This window comes from Chelmon rostratus, chromosome 21 (assembly GCF_017976325.1).
Source record: "Chelmon rostratus isolate fCheRos1 chromosome 21, fCheRos1.pri, whole genome shotgun sequence".
NCBI lineage: Eukaryota > Metazoa > Chordata > Actinopteri > Chaetodontiformes > Chaetodontidae > Chelmon > Chelmon rostratus.
This window is the reverse complement of record NC_055678.1, coordinates 18,314,939-18,332,336: the sequence shown is the minus strand read 5'-3', so window position 1 is coordinate 18,332,336 and position 17,398 is coordinate 18,314,939. Positions and strand designations below refer to the sequence as shown.

Sequence of the window (17,398 nt, the reverse complement as noted above, 5' to 3'; positions counted from 1 at the left end):
AGTTGAATGCGTCGCGCAAACTGCGAGATCGACCTCAAATGTGATGGTTTTCCATGACTAAAATCTGCCAAGTTGTTCGGACGCGTAGGAGCCCGCTTATTAATTAATGACGTGACTCTGACGTGAGGATAATAGCTAATGAGCCCGCTTGGCTTATGTGTCTCCGCAGCCTAACTTTGACTTGAGCAGAGCTGACTGGGTCTCCAGGAATCAGCACCTTGGACAGCGACGCGCCGCGGCTCTAACGCGCCGCCCGGCCGAGGGAGAGCGCGCACAGCCCGGGCACACGTCAGCCTCCCTCCCGCTCAGGATATGGTGCTCTCCTGCCGCTGATCCCCGATGGGTCGCAATGGGCTTTAGTTTGTCCATTGCATAATCCTAGCAAAGAAATGCCCTTGACAGCAGTTTACACAGAGTTGTCCTCAGCATGACGGCGGCGCAGGAGACTGAGCGAGAAGGGGAAGACTCGGTGGCGAAACTTGCGCAAGACTAAACCCCTGCATGCTGAACCAGAGCTGAAGTGTCGTTGCCAGAACATAAGAGTTGAAGAGTTCTCCACACTACCATGGGGATACGGCACCTTTTGCTGCTGCTAATATACCTGGACCCGCTGAGCGTGCTGAGCGCCGCGACAGGCGGCAAAAAGCCCAAGCAGGCGGCCAGGAAGGTTCCCAAAGCCACGGCGGTCCCCACGGTCGCCCCGCAGAAGACGCCGCAGCCGCCCCCCGCCAGCAACCACGACACCTGCCTGGGCTACTACGACGTGAGCGGACAGTATGACAAAATGTTCGAGTGCAACAACACGGACCACCGGTACTGCTGCGGGACGTGCTACCTGCGCTTCTGCTGCGAGTACAAGAAAGACCGGCTGGATCAGAAAGCCTGCAAGAACTACCAAACGCCGGTGTGGGTAGTGACGGCCGCCCCGTCGCCCGTCCCCACCGGTGAAACGTACGATCCGAGCATGGATCAGACCAACACGGCGGTCTATATCACCTGTGGGATCATAGCCTTCATCATAGTGTTGGGAGTGTCGGTCAAAGTTGCGTACGACAAAGCGACGGAGCCGCCTCAGGAAATGAATATTCATAGGTGAGTGTGGAGAAGGGTTTAAAATCACATACTGTGAGAGGGAGTAGTGAATGCATGGGATGTATTTGCAGCACGAATATGTTCTGTGCTCAGTGTCCCCTTAGTAAGACAGAAAAAGACTTAAAGTCCCATACTTTGCATGGTTTGATGTATATTCACGCTGTACTATAAAGTAGACACACAGAGACCCCTTGCAGACAGGGGTCAAAGGTCAAGACTCATGTCAGAAACAGGCTAAGAGTCACATCAAATGTAGTTTTCAATGCACCAGAGCACAGCCTGGAATATTTTTTATCTCAATTCGAGATCAGAGTGTTTTTTCCCTGTATCAGAAATAGTGTTTCAGTGTGTTTTAATTAATTAACAGATCGTTATCTCGAGCCAAACTGATGAGCACTTTTCAGATCAGATTCTATCAGATTTGTAGCAGATGTTAAATCTGTGTAAGCCTAAAATAATTACGGAGGAGTTGAAAGAGGACTATTACAGTGATTGTGGCACTCTGATGTTCATGAAGTGTGTGTGTGTGTGTGTGTGTGTGTGTGTGTGTGGGAGTGAGGAGGACTGATGCCCAACATCGTACGTACAGTAAACTAGCAAACATCCAGTATGGGATGTTTGCTAGTTTATGTTGCACATAGAATCTTTCTTCTTCTGGATTAATATCCCATCTCTGGTGCTTGAATCTGACCAAGTCAAGGTGGCCAGCTGTCATCAAATATTATACTTCACGACCTAACCCCAGTCCTAACCACCCACCCACCCCACTTACTGCACATCAGCACACGGCTGTCTGGTGCATTCAGGTGGGGGTTTGACAAGAGTGTTTAGCAGAGATGGGATACCATGGCGAATGATTGCATCTCACCTCCTCAGCCGGCTCCTATGTCCTCCTGGGGCTTTACCATATGAGAGTTATCATACATGAGTGGACCACATGTTATCGACTGTGCTCACATCAGTGAACAAATGCTGACACACATTATTTCCTTAAGATTGAATGGCTTTTTTTTATTGGATGCATTATTCAACACTTGAGCAATCTTAAGACCGTGAATAATGGATAGTGTTAACGTTGGGGCTGTATCAAGGTCGTGTGACATGCACGCACCGCTGCACATTCAATAAGTAACAGGAGGGGGAGGGGGGCTAAAATATTCATTTAAAAGCAAAGGTTACGTCTGTGATACATTTGTTGTACGAAAGCTTTGAGCTGCTGCAGCGCTGCAAAAGTAATTTGATTTCCTTTTTCACAAGCGATGCCAGAAAAGGCAAACAAACACTTTTTGAACTTTCTTTCATCATGATTGCTTACACCCCATCCCCCCCACCCCCACCCCCTGAGGGCTCCATCCTTCCATATGCACCTGGTGCGGTCTGAAAAACATTCAAATTCAACCCAATTAGACGAGATACTCACACATCCAACGTTGTTTCTCTCGCAAATGAACATTCATCATGTTCCCACATGTAAGAGAAAAAGAGGAAACAGAGCAGCCACGAATTACCCATAATAGCACAACACTGTCCTAACAATTAGCAGCCATTCGGCGTGCAGAAAACAGACGTGCTCTCACTTCAATTTTGACTCAGTTCAGCTGCACTGAGAGACGAAAACTGTACAAGAACAGGAACATCTTTTTGGTGCAGTCTTGACAGGCGTTCTTGTTTCTTCGGTTTCCAGGGCCCTTGCAGACATCCTGAGGCAGCAGGGGCCCATCCCCATATCGCAATATGACTGTGAGAATTTTGCAGCGATGAACGGCTCACCCAAAGACAACACACCAGTCAGAACCTCATCCAAGAACCACTACACCCCTGTGCACACCTCCAAATCCAACCACGGTAAGAGCTCTCCTCTCTGTCTGCTCAGTGCTCAAAGCCTCACAAGCATCCGCTAGTTTATGTGTCATGACTGTTGGTCTGATGTAGCTTGAAGGCAGATTTCGGCAGTTTAGCCCTTTGCCCACACTACTTCCAGTGTGTCTCTGCAAAGCATTTGTGATGTATTCATTATTTCTGTGCAAAATTCTGCATTCTCCTCCAAAGAGCGCCCACTGTGCTCACTCTTTCAGCGGTGTAATCTCCGATGTTAACATCCAGTAATCATCCGATTTGAGCGAGAGAGTGCGAGGGAGAGAGCAACAGAGAAAAAGAGGGGCCTGATAGTGGAGATAATTACAGGCTGGCAAGGTAGCGCGGCCCTGCCGTTTCTGACAGGCTGGAAGTGACGACCTCTCTGTCACTCGGTGGGCGAATCACACGCAGCGCACACGGTGTGATTTAACCCCTGCAATCCAGAGAGGGGACAGGGAGCGTGGACGGGTAGTATGGCTGAAATCCGTGCAGGTGGACCAGGAGTCCAGGGCAAGCCGGTCAACGCCGGCAGGTTCTTCGGGCAAAGCAGCGAGAGAGGCAAACACATGCAGGGAGAGGAACACAGATGGAAAATAATGAGACATTAGAAGCACAAAGGAGGTGGAGGGAAAAGAGAAGGACATGAAGCCTCAGTGTGGAGGAGAAGTAAAGAAATATTTTCACACATTTGGTGTTGATTTTGCAGCTGTTAAAGCACCTAAATGATGACATGTGATGTCGGCTACCCACCTCTGCTACCTGAATTATTCAAATAAATCACTTCTTCCTTAGCTTCTTGAACAGAGCATTACAATGTGGACAATAGGACTTTCACGGACTCATTATACCCTGGTAGAACGCTCCAGATACCTGGGAAGGCAGGGAAGCATGTATCCGGGTGAAGACGTCTGCTGGTTATGACAGAATTGTTCTGAAAGTCAACATCACAGCGCTTGATACAATGCACATGTAGTTGTTTCGGTTGATTTGAGCTACAGGACAGCAAAAATATTTTTGCATCTCTGTCTCTAAATAATAGATGTGCGTACTTCCAGCTTTATTTGGGTTTCCAGTCTCTGGTATGTCATGGAAACTTGGCCTCTTTCTGCCACATCGCCATCTATCAAATACTTACTGGGAACATTTTCTTGCAGCTCAGTGTTCGCTGCGACCACAGTCTGCAGTCATTCACTTAGTGTCTTCGCCACTCAGACTCTGCATTAGTCCATTGCTAATGGTCACTGGCCGGCCATGCAGGGGACACCGCTGATACGTAGCTGCACAGGCAGGCTGCCTTCTGCATGACCTTGCATGCATTTATGCTCAGAAAAGGTCGGGCGTCACTTTATCTGCCTATCTGACGCTCAGCTCGGCTGCAGCTATTTTGCCTGCTTGCACACAATCACTGTAACTTGGTCTACCCCAGCCAAGCCCCACCCCCACCCCCATCAGGGACCACAGCGGTCCTGATGGGGTTGGACATGAAAGGCAGTGACAGCCCGGGCGAAAGCGTGGTTAATGTGTGCATATAAATTGGGAGCTCCGCTCGATGCCCTAACAGACTCCAAGGTGCTGGAGAGGGAGCCCACTCACTCTCACAGAAAATGCATATTCATGTGCGCCTAAATGGGCATTTGGCTCGGGGGGCCAGGCCTCTTAAGGAGAGGGTCCTCGGCTGGAGTCGCCGCTGCTAAGAATGGCACTTCACATCCAGAGGCTTTTTGAGACATTTTAAATCAGGTGGAGAGACCTCATAAAGCAAGTGGCTAAAGGGCCCAAGAGGATCCTATCAACTTATGTCAAGAGCTGGAATAACATCCGTTTCTCCTTTGATCCTCAACAGGCAACGATGCCCGGTATTCTCAGCAGCACTCTTACCAGAGAATTTCAGTCTTTCTCCTCAGACTTTTGTTTCGGCTCAATTCTAAAAATACGTGCTGATTTATTTTTTCTCTCTGGGCCTTGTGTGGTGACATAGCACCCTTGGCGCTCTGTAAAACTTCCCTGCGTTTTTAGAATGATATATTTCTTTAAAAAAAAAAAAAAAAAAACGGGCCCAAAGCGAAAAACAGTACAGACAGCATAATATGATACCAGCGCAAGTGCTATATTTATTCACATCCACTCTGCATTGTTGTGTGGCTCAGATCCTCTTTTAGGTCGGGGTGTAAACACAGAGCGCCCCACAGCCACAACAAGGAGCAGACCTTGAAAGGCAGGAGCAGATACCTTTACAGGAGTTCGCCTTTGGTTAAAGTAAACAATAACCGCTTCTCTGAGTAATGCAGTTTGGCCCACAGCTCTCTTCAGATGAAGTTGATTTATTTACCACACACCTCAGGCAAAGATTTACCTCTTTTTTGTTTTTTTGAAAAGTGTTGCTTGGTTTCCTCTCTGGCATTTTCTTAATGCGCAGAATGATGAAATATAGTTTCCAGGTAGTGCAGAGAGTCGCTGTTTCCTCTGTCTCAGTTTACTCAACAGAAACCAAAGAAAAAACAATTACTTCCTTATAGCAGTTCTGCAAAAATAAGAGAGAAAAAAAAGCAAATTGGATTATGAGTTATGGGGCTACATTTACTGCAGCAGAAGAATCAGAATTAGCAGATGAGAAGAATGACTGTGTTAGAGTGTACGCTCATGCAGAGCTTTGCAGAGGAAAAGCCTTCAGCCAGTGTCTATCTGTGTGCTGGAGCTCCTGTACAGCGCTGAGCAGTCAGTTAATTTAGTTTGAGATGAGCAACCTCCCGAGCTTAAAGGTCAGCTGCTGTGGACAATTAGAGGTCGTGATGATAGAATAACATTTCCAGCTATTTAGCAGCTTTGACATGACCTTCAGATATCTTTAAAGCATGCAGCTGTGTGTGTGTGTGTGTGTAGGTGTGTGTATGTGTCGTGTGTGCGCTCTCGGAGAGTTACCCAAACAAGAAGAAGTTTTGCCTAAATAACAAAACACTGATTTAATTACTCTAATTATTCGCCAAAAGGCACTTTTATAATCATATTCAGTGAGCCCTCCTGCCCATACCACTACCACACACACCCACACCCACCCACACACACACACACACACACACACACACACATACACACACACAACACCTCCCTCTCCTGCCTGCAACTTCCCTCCAATTAATCCTTAAAGTGAGCAGCTATAACATCTCCACTGTGACCTCGCTGGCTCCCCATTGGCCAGATAATCATCACCCACGTGTTAAAAACAACATTTCTATGCTGACTGCATCAACATGTTTAATGGAAGCTTCCTCCTGTGTGCACCTGTGTTAAACCTCAGCATCTGAGAGACCCCACCTAATTGTCTCCTGCCCTAGATCTCATTATTGCCCCTTATTATACAGCTGGACCTTTGGCCCCCTGAGTGTACAGTGTGTGTGTATGTGTGCGTGTGTGAAGAGGTTTCAGGTGTGGAGGCAAAGATCCATCAGCATCTCTTTCCAGTAGCAGCACCAGTTAATTACGGACCAGTGTGAATCCTGACTTACTGCACTGCACCATTAGTTTCATGAGAGGGCAGGGCCAGGGCTAAAAGAAAAGGGGCACGTATTTGCCAAAACTGGCATTTAAAAAATCTCACTTTTCAGCCCTTAGCGCATGTCTCAGCACGAGAGAGCTCGAGAGGAAGATAAAGATGCGCAGATATGTGACGCCGAGCTCCAGCTGAACAACTTTATCGAGATGATGTACACAGCTCCACGCTCACTCCAGCAGATCAGCATCTGATAATGCCATAAAATCAGTATAGCATGTAAATTACCCCTGCCCGGCTGTGTTAAAGCTTAATCGACCTTGGAGTCAGATAACCTCCCTGTTGACAGCCACACAGCACCACATCCAGCTCGGTCCATGATATAATTATCTTATTATTCACATTTTCCCACTCTCGGAGGTAATTCAGAGGTGTAGCTGTCCAGTGAAGAAGTCTGATTAAAAAAAGTATTATCATTTGAATCCTCAGCGCCCGACAGCTCCGGCGCCAGTTCATTTCAATGGCACATGGTTAAGGTGAAAGTCACGATTTTCTTTGTATCGAGGACGATAAATTCATAATGCGTAGCCTTCCCCCTGCAGGCTCTTCATGCTACCTCACTTTAATGAGGTGGGAATGGGAGCGGGAGGAAAGGAAGGGATTGCTTTTGAAGGGTCTTTCAGATTCAAGGGTTGTCGCAGTGGCTCGTGGAGCGGCCTACCAATGGCAAAGATGACAAAAGAAGACAACAATAACGCGTGCGTGTCACACAGACTCGCTGGTGTAATGGAATGGGAAAATAACCTCGGTGGATTCTCTATCCGCAGCCACGAGAGCGGGGAGAGGTGTGATTGGGTTCAAAGTGCAGCGGTACGTGGGCGGTTGGAACATGTCGTGCTTTTTGTTTGTTTGTTTTTCGTTTTTTTGCTGAGGATTGTCGCACTATGCTTGTTTGTGCGGTTCACGTTTCCACCGGTTCCTGTCTATGTGCGCCTGAGGGACAGACACCACGGGGAAGTTCCCCATTTGACACCATGAAAAAGACACAAATGGGACCACTGAGAACATGATGGAAAAGCCCAAATGCTATTTTCTCATTCTGAACAGGTGCCCTGCTGAACTTTATCATGTTATTTTAGCTTTGTGATCCCCCTGTCTGACTCGTGAGCCCTTAAAGTTCAGAGCTGGAACGCCTAGTCGATGGATTGATCGGTCAGTCAATGGAAGAATGATCACATGATAAGCTCAGCTCTGATTGGGCAGCTATTTTGTACTATTTCTACTATGCTGATGCACAACAGTGATTCCGAGGCGAGCTGCGTTTCAATGCTTCTTTTCTATTTTTCAAGTCTTGGTAGCCTGTGAAAAAGCTATCATGGAGAATTGGGAGGCAGTTGACAGCCACACTCAGCTTTTCCTCCTTGTTGGCTCAAGTTTTATGTAGTTGAGCTGAAGTATGTTTCAAGGTGCCATTTGGGTCGTTTTAAGGATGGAATCTCTTACATGATTAGGTTGAAAATGTTCATTACTGAAAAGAATTATGCCATTTCAGTTTAATTCAGATTTCTTTGGCGCACTTTTGTTTGTCCTGGCTTGTCTGTAGCTCATTGTTATGGCTGCACATCTCGGCCAGGACACTCTTGCAGAGATGCTTAATCTCAGGGAGGCTTTTCTGGTTAAACAAATGCCAGACAAGACATTTCCCATAATGCAACTGCATCCATGCTCAGTACTTTCAAACTCTACACAAGATTTCTGCTGTGAGTTTGTCGCCCTGATGACATCACTACGGCATCATCAGGGTTTTCTCTCAGACTTGGCAGAGCTCCTCCACACCCTCAGATATAAAGCAAATGCTTTCACAGACCGGGCCGCTACATGTGACTGGCAAACTGACGTTGATGTGTGAAAATGTTGGATTAACACGTAGAAATATCTGCATGTCAGACAGGTCAGAATGTTTTCTCCCTGTTTTATTCAAGGACTGATCCATCCAGCGATTCATGAGGTTAAAAAACTGAATGTCAGAAGTGCATCTGAAGAAAGAAAACCTTTTGTCTGGCGTGAATGTTTTCTTTTCTGATTTGATGTTCTGGTAATGTTCTTGTGACCCCACAGCTTTCTCTCACACTGTTTTAGTTGTTGCCTATGATGAACTGATCAGAATACTAATGCTCTCTGTATATGTCTGTGTGTGTGTGTGTGTGTGTGTGTGCATCCCTGCGTGTTTCCACATAAATGTTTGTATGTGAACTGTTCCACATGGTGGCCCTGCACGCCTGCCTGTGTGTGTGTGTGTGTGTGTTGCAGGTCTCCACTATGGAAAGGAGAGCGTCCGCAGCAGCGGAGGTGCTGATCTCCACAACTTCATCTCGTCTGGTTTTGTGACGTTGGGTCGAGGCCATCCGAAAGGTAAAGTGCCTTTTCATTCCGTCTTTTCTTCTCTTTTCTCACACAGGAGATTGAATGACCCATTAACACATCCACGAACGCTGCGCCTTATGCCGGCTGAATGCTAAAGCGACCCACGTAATGTTCCACTTGCGACACGGGTGATCAACAACAAGACACAGACGGAGGCGAAACGTTTCCAGATTCAATTTCCCTCCCAAGCAATTCACATGAACTCCTGCCTCTGCTTTTTGCAATTAAATACAAGCAAACACGCACTTAGTGCTGCTGATGGGTGGGGAAGGTGACTCCGAGCTCACGCACACATCCACGACACACGTGTGCACACGCAGCCATTAGTCAGGGGGCAGAGTTTTCCCGTGGGTAATACACTGATTAGTATGCAGCCATGTTGGCCAAGCTCTTGTGATTTATTTCCATCCATTTTAGCTCCACAAACCAGACCCTGTGTGTGTGTGTGTGTGTGTGTGTTTGTGAGAGTGTGTGTCACTTCGCGGGGGTTGAGAAGGCGAGCTCCTTCACCTGCTATCGAATGTTTAATTGAATGTGTTTGTTGCAGAGCGAGGACGCTTGTAATCTTTCATAGCGGCTGACTGCTTTAGTAAAAATCTACATGATTTAAATGTAGTCCGGTTCCACTGCTGCGTACGTCTTCCCACTCTTCCTCTTTGCTCTCAAAATCCCGCTGATTTCCTGTTCATCATCCTAATTACAGCAGCTGATGACCTGTCGCCGCTTTAATAAACACCAGTTCAGATTTATGTGTCGCTCGGCAGCGTGTGGCCTTTCCGCCATGCAGGAACTCATCTTTTTTTTTAGCGGTGTGGCTTTGTTTCCAAATGCACAAAAAAAAATCCTGCAGGGGCCTCGAAGCTTCTCTCCACTTTTATTTCTAATGAGGAACCATCGTATTTATGTTTACATGAAATTAGCTGTTTTTCTCCTTACTTTTTGCTTCGTTTGTTTTCATCCCCAGAGGGGGTCCATCTCACAATGGTATTCACAGGCAGCTAGGAAAAAAAAAACAAACTCTGCTGATATTCTCTGTAGCCCCCCCGCCCAGCATCACTACCAGAGATGAGTAATAAGAAAAAAAATGATTAGGCTTTTTACGAATCCTGATATTTTTAAATAGATTTTCTCCTCTGCACAAATATCACAACAGCATCACTCCTGCGTCTCCGGCGACGTGCATCACAACAACAGCATGGGGTACGGTTCAGCGTGCCGCATCCGTGCACTCAAATCTGTGCTTTCTTGCAGCGGGCAGCCTTTGATTTCTCTGCCGCGAAAACAAATGAAACGTGAGAGACTGAGCTCTTGGTGAGGTCTGCTGACGCTACAATTTAGTAGAACAACAACAACAAAAAAAAAAGGATGTGAAGCACACACAAGAGCGTAGTTCTTAAACAGCATCCTTCTTTCCAATGTCTGTGTTTGACTGTCTTGCGCCCAGGGGCAGGTATTACTGTGGATTGAATCCTAAAATCAATGAAACACTGGTCTGAAGTTTGGTTTGGGTATTGTTGCTGCTTGGTATTATCTTTAGCGTTTCACCAGTGTACAATCACTTCAGGGTGGTGCAGGGAAACGATTTAACCAAGCCTCCCCCGCTCTCTCATAGTCTCTTTACAAGCACTCTTCATATCCACAAAAGCAGAGTGGCTTCAGCTACATAATACACTACTTCCCTCTTTGACTGATTGAAGGATGTAAATTGCTCATACCCACGGTACATTCAGTGTTTTTGACAACACATAGTCATATCTCTTTCCAGTTTAATGATTCGCAAATAGTCAGTAAATCACTTGATCCGTCACTTGACCCGGCGTTGAATTTATCTAAAATCTGTGGATGCATTTTACCCTCCGGAGGGGAGAACCTGTGGGCTGATGTGAACTCGCAGTGATGAGATGGAGTCACGTTGAGGTTAAAAGCAAGTAAACAGTCCGGTTGAATTTAAATCATACCGAGCGTCATTATTTTTGAAGAGGTTTGCACAGCTTGGTTTGCTCTGGCCGAGAGAAACAAGGCTGGGGAACAAAAAAAAAGGAAAAAAAGAATGCAAATAGATATTCACCGGTCAGTGGAAAAATTCTGTTTCCACGTGAACCTGGAAACAGATGTTGTCTTCTTTTCTGCATCTCAGTAGCTTTTTAGTGTGTATGTTTTTTGACATGCTGACAGAACAAGCTGTAGGAGTCAGGATGGAGTCCTCTGGCATGGGTATGGCTTCTCTTACGTTGCTTAATTATACAGGCAGATAGTGTGTTTGGTTGTTAATTATATGGCAAGCTGTGTGTGTGTGTGTGTGTGTGTGTGTGTGTGTGTGTGTGTTGCAGCGCAGCCCTTGGGGAGGAGATGTGAGGTCAGAGCAGCTGGATGCTTCACATCTGTGTGGTGGGGTACAAAACCCTGCGCTGAACTCTAAATGAGATCTGCCATGAGCGCTGGGGCGGGAAACTAAAATCCAGCCTCTCGTACTGCGGTCCAAGAGCTTGTTTGTTGCATTGTACCTTTTTGCCGTGTTGACCTTCCCCTCAGCTTACCCTGTTTAATTCTACTTCAGTTAGTTGTGTCCTACATTTCCCAAAATGCCTTTCAGCAAGCTTTAGAGAAAGGGTCATAAACTTGTTGTTTCCATCTGCAGAGAACACAGAGCCTTCGTCTGTGTCCTAATTTCATAGTGCGTCTACTGATTCTAAACAGGTTTTGAATAAGTTGTGTGTTCACACTGGAAACGCGACAAAACGGAGCTTTTATTGTGAAGCAGCTGTGGGAAATTCTATGTATCTGTCACCGAGATTAGTGGGGCTTTGTTAGCCGTGTGGGATGGCAGGAAAAGAAACAGCCGCAGTGAGTCGGCACATGAAGAGCTGCAGGTTTTATCGCAGTTTCGGAGAACCAGCGTGTCACCTCTTCCTATGGAAAAGCATAGGCTTTACAAGCAGGGCTGTCGTGCTTGTGTTCGCTCGCAGCTTCAAATGGCACCCATCGGAAACAGCATAAGCATACATGAAAAACGACGCTGGATTCCTGAGTGTGTTTTTGATGCACGCCGTTCTCCGCTGTGTGCACACAGAACAAGAGGAGCTACGCATATTAATGCTGTTTATTCATTGCTATTTACTATATAGATTATGTCTTGCTGTCCAAATGACTAGTAAGAATTACTAGCCCGTTGCATGTGAGAATTTCATGTGTGCCTTTTGAAAATGCATCTGCTGAAGAAGAAGTCAGCGTGAGTAATGGCTGTAAATCAGCAGTCTGTGCTGTTGTAGCGCGCAGAATGAACGATCAGTTTGTGCAACATGGAGCAGGGAGGAGGCCAAGGGAATGAGAGCAGGAGAGAGACCTTCTTTCCATGTCATTCTCATGCACACAGTGTCTTTATAGTCCACCTTGCGCCGGCTCAGAGCAGAGCGGGGTGACGCTTTTTCATCCCAGCAGCCAAACCACCAGCAGACGAGCCTTTCGCGTGAGAGCCTTTCATTTTTCGCATGTTTCGTGACTCCTTCCGAAGCCTTCTGCCCCTTTGTGGAGCGAGGTGTGGTGTTCGGGTGGGCGGCCATCTGTTCCCTGCATGAGCTCCCTTTGCTCAAAGTCCCAGGTTTGTCTCAACAGTGATGAACAGCAGAATCACTGGCAGCAGAGGTGGTCTGGATGTGGGATTTGGGAGTGACTGCTTTATTCTTTCTGTTTCTTCCCTTTGGGGGAGGACGTGATGGCGCAAACACACGCAATCACTTTTGTTTGTTAGTTGTTTTTTTCAAAATTCTGAACTCCAGCCGAGCGTTTTCCCAGAGTGACAATCTTTTAGTAATGCTACACTTTATTTAGCATGCACAGCTGCTTACCTTGCCCCTGTCCCCTCAGCCATCTGCCCAGATCGATGCGCCGCCCCACAGATTCCTCGGCTCCTGTGTATTCTGTTGTCCTCTTGTCCAAAATTAGGAGGCAGCAAGGTTGAGGCTTCTGTCAAACTGAGCCAAACTAATGAGGATGCTCACTGATCTGTTGTGTGTGTGTGTGCTGCTGTCAGATGGGACTGCACTGTTACACTGCCTTGGGTGTAAAAACTGCAGAACTCAGTTTGAAGCTTCGGAGTCGCCAGTAATTGTATAAAAGTTCTCTGGAAACATAATCTCAGAAGATAGATAAGAGGGAGCCGGAGCAACTTTGCTTTCCCTTGTGCGCTGGTAGCGGTGATGCAACGCTACAGCACATCATCGCTTCTGGCCTACGCAGACTGAAGCCCAATCGCAGGCTTATATTAATTGTTCTTGTCACAGAAGAACTGCGGTGTACTTTTCTATTCACTCACTGTCACCGACTAAAACTCGGCACTGTAAATCACTGTCACGTTGTCACACATATTTTTTCTGTGCTGGGGCGGCTTTAAGAGGGGAGAAGCTCAGCGAGCCGGCACTTCAGATTGAGAATCCCTGCCACTGATGTGGCTAGATTACAACTTTAACACCTTGATTGGAATTTTCTGCCTGCGTCAGGAGAGTGGATTGACAGCCAGCATGCAAATTTGATAGTGTATAAAAAATGCAGCTTGCCAGCTGTTATTGGTTGAATGCGCCCATTTTAATTATTTTTCCATATGTCAGTCTTGTTGATATGAAACGCGGCCAAGCCACAGCATCCCGAGAAGTGATTACTTCAGACAAAGCCTCCATCCTTGACTTAGCGTGTGCCATACTTCATTACCTTGCTAAGCCCAACTTTTAATTCTGCCCTGTGGAGGAAGTCAAATTGGTTTTCATGGCAGGCAATTATTGTTTTTATGAATATGATGTGTCTGGAATGGTGGATATGGCGATGTAGCTGCAGAATTAGCGGGGGATGTTATCACAGAACTTTTATTTACAATGCAATTTCAGCACATTAACGAGTGCAAGAGTCACTAATTGGCGTGCTCCGCATGGAGCAAGTTGTACCGCGCAACAATGCAGCACTAAGAGACTGTAGGGCCTATCGAGGAAAGAGACTTTGAGGAAAAAAAGAATCGAACAAAGCAAACACCAATCATTTGGTTCTGCTGTTACAAACTAACAGCTGTTTGCCTCTAATGTGTCCTTTTTGTTTACCTTTTGTGAAGAACTTGATGACAGGGTATAAAAGCCCCTCTCTGCGTTTCAGTACGTCCCTCTGATTGTGAAACAATCATCTCCCGCTCCTCCGAATGAATCAGAAGCCGTGGAACAACAAGCCCACAGGCAGTATCATCATTTCCAGCCCGTGTAATCAACACTCCAGGCTGATGAGGCAGAAGATGAAAACATCCGCCCGTGAAAACCTTTGGTGTTGTTTAAGGTACACAAGGAAAAATAAGCCCCGACAGGAACTGATTCATACGGTGGCCGCGGAAAGCTCCAACGCATCGTCGAACCAGAGATGGGAAATGAGATGGCTGATACAAAAAGCACATTATCCAGCAAATCAAACAGCGTAGCAGTCACTCTCTTCAACCTTCTGTCCGGTTTGCAGGCTACGGCTGACTCAGTGATGGTATGTGCATTTTGCCGGGCTGTCTGTGAGGCGGCGTGTCAGCTTTTAGCTGCATTGTTGAGCCTTGCAAAGCCATTTTAGCCTCCTCTTCAGACAAATATCAATGAAATAAATCCACAGCATGCATTGTAGTAAGTTGTATTAAAATTATTTATTCAGTTCTGTTTATTTGAAGGTCTAGAAGGACAGATACAAGAGTCATATGAGAGTTGCTGCACTGGTGCTAGTAAACCGATGCTACATTGTGCTTTAAAGCTGCAATAGTCAATATTTTTGTATTGACAATAGAAAAAGCACTTTGTCTATTGTGAGAGAGGACTCTTGTAGTGATGAGGCCTCAGAGCGATTTAGTGTCTTTGAGCTCATGTTTTGGTTTTGCCTCCTGCAGCTTTTCCAGCTTTAGTTCCCGCTCACCGTCATCAGCCTCATTTCCAGCAGCTCTTACAATGAAAAAGCTCCGATATATTCACTGTGCACTTCCTGCCCAGCAGCAAACACCAAACAGACAAAGGTAGCACCTAGCTGGTGAGAATAATGGAACAATGTGCAGCTAAAGAGCCAAAAAAATTAAAACTGGCTGTACAAGACAGTCAGATCACTGGTGGCTAAGATTGGTATTTTCATGGATATCGTTAAAATGAGTACAACAATATTTACGGAAACTGATGTCTGTTGTGTTTTCGCTGCATTCTGCTCGGGCTGCGCCTTCATTATCACACAATCAGGCAACATATTTAGAGCAGAGTTGGTTGGAGCTTTTCTGGGCCGGCAGCTAAAGACTATTCCATGATAGAGACGAATCCATCATCTGATTTCTGTGCTGGTGGCAGAGTGGACCTCGGCACATTCATACTGACAGTGAATGTGGGGATGTTTGCGTTCGTCGCGGGCAGCGGTCGCCCACTCCAGCAGAGAACCGCCGAATGATTGCGAGAGCGTTCATTCTATAAAACACGAGTGTGTCTGTGTCTGGCTGTGACACAAACTTCAGTCCCTCCTGCACAGTACGAATGTGAACGGGCTGCGTGTTAAACCCCGTCGTGTGCGAGCTGATGATTATACATGAACAATTCATGAAGTCTTGCATTCTAATCAGATGAAATACACCATTTAATAAAAACACAATGACACTCATGAAATTGCAAAAGTGGTGTTTTGGCCAGGAAACTCGCACAGAGTGTGTGTTTTTAGACAGAACGAAGGGACTTAATGAAGAGAAATTACTGTGAATGTGATTTCATGCGGCGGGGGATTGTAGACTTTGGTCTTTTACTTTTTGAAGTTTACTGTGAGAGCAGTTGAGAGCAGCACAGCCCAGTAACTGTGGGTTTAGTTACTTGCAAGTGAAAAGACATCAACACATCTATTAAAGCTGGGCTAAATTTCTTTCTTCTTCTTTTAGATTCTAACCTTTGTGTTGGTGGCATTTCACTGATTATATTTTCAGCGTGTAGCAGGTGCTACAAGATGTGCTGGACACATTTTACAGCAAAAGCGGCACAAAAGCAGCAAAAACCTACAGCAAGGGAAATACCACTAGAGTGATGTTGGCCTGTTTGGTTCTGCCCTCAACCCAGATTAGTCCATAGAGACGAAAAGCTCGCACAGTGTAGGAGTCCTTACCTTCGGCTGTTTTCAGTTTTTTTTTCTCTCATAATGACAGTTGGTACATTTGCAAATGTTGTACTGAGGATCACATTTGGTTATGTTACAGAAAACGGGCATTGCTTTGTATGCAAAACTTAAAAACAACAGAAAGACGCTGCAGTCGCTGTGAAAAATAATTGCTTCATTTTTCCATGTCGGGGTCAGCCGTGTGCTCTCCAATCATTGTGTTTATAAAGCACTGAAGCTGGCGATGCCACTGCAGTCTAGCAGTGATCACCTTGCACGTCGTAGCAGTCCCTCAAAAGTCTCAATGAGTTCATTATCCTAAAGTATGTCGGTGTTTGCTCTCCCTGTGACGACGAGTTCAGAGTTTACTCTTAATCACCGCTTGCTCTTTTCTTCCCTCGCTGACAAAACATCCCCTTAAAAACACTTTGAAACCAGGTCCCACTTCAGGGAGCAATCTGTACCCCCAAATCACTTCCAGGGCCTGAAAATCCAGCGAGGCGCCCGTGTTTGATTGACAGCGCACTCCTATTGGACGCGGGCGCATGCGCTCATACAAATTGATGGTCAGGTTCAGGGGAGGTGGCACGGCTGACCTGCTGGCTAAGCACTCCGCGGAATAACCAATAAAAAAGTGTTAATAAGGTCCTGGAGAGTGCAGGGCCAGGGCCGTGGCACTCATTAGCAGAGAGAGAGATCAAGACAGATTTCTCTTGCACACAATGCAGGGAGGTGACCGGACATCTCCATCCCCGTCTCCGTCTCTGGAGCTTCCTGCACTGAATATGCAGGAGCTTCCTGGACAGGGACAGAGGTGAGGAATTGTGCTACTGAATATAAAAGGAGCAGAATATTTCACCAGAAAACACACCGTCTGCTCAGTTGGGTGTTAACAGGGTGTTGGTGGGTAAAGTGAGGGGGTGTGACTGCCTGTTTTATCATTCAGACGCACAGGTCTTCCTCACCCTCTTGATCCTTGGCGTCCTTTAGCCGAGGACTGAATTAACAACCATCTATTGAGAAATTGACACATGCGACAAACACCTTATAGCGTTTTCCAAAATACCACCACAACTCAAATATGTTGAGGTCAGTGAATGACAAGCCACCCTACAATTCCTGACAAGACTCTCGGGTATCCTGAGGAACAATAGCACTTCCAGATACACTGCAGTCAATTACAGTGATGTGAGATGCGGGGGCAGACAGAGGAAATGACAGTTGGGAGACAGCTCTCTTATCATTGTCCTTCTGTTGTGGCCACTTTGAAACAAGTGGAGCTATTTGTCTGGCAGCGAGGTATGCTGGAGGGAAGAGAAAGAAGACTTTTATCTCCGAGAGAGACGAGAAAGGGGAATATGCAAGGAATGTAGCGCAGACAGAATATCTGAGTGGTAAAAAGCGAGCGAGCTAAACAAG

General features: G+C 46.3%; 1 protein-coding gene across 1 annotated transcript in view; it reads left to right on the top strand.

Annotated features, from left to right (window-relative positions):
- The first annotated feature begins 565 nt into the window (after positions 1-565).
- Positions 566-17,398, top strand: part of LOC121625198 (protein shisa-6) — a 58,013-nt gene continuing 41,180 nt past the window's right edge. Inside the window, exons 1-3 of the mRNA XM_041963275.1 lie at positions 566-1,092; positions 2,777-2,937; positions 8,747-8,848. Coding sequence (XP_041819209.1) covers positions 566-1,092; positions 2,777-2,937; positions 8,747-8,848 — 790 coding nt within the window. The remainder of the gene's footprint in view (positions 1,093-2,776; positions 2,938-8,746; positions 8,849-17,398) is intronic.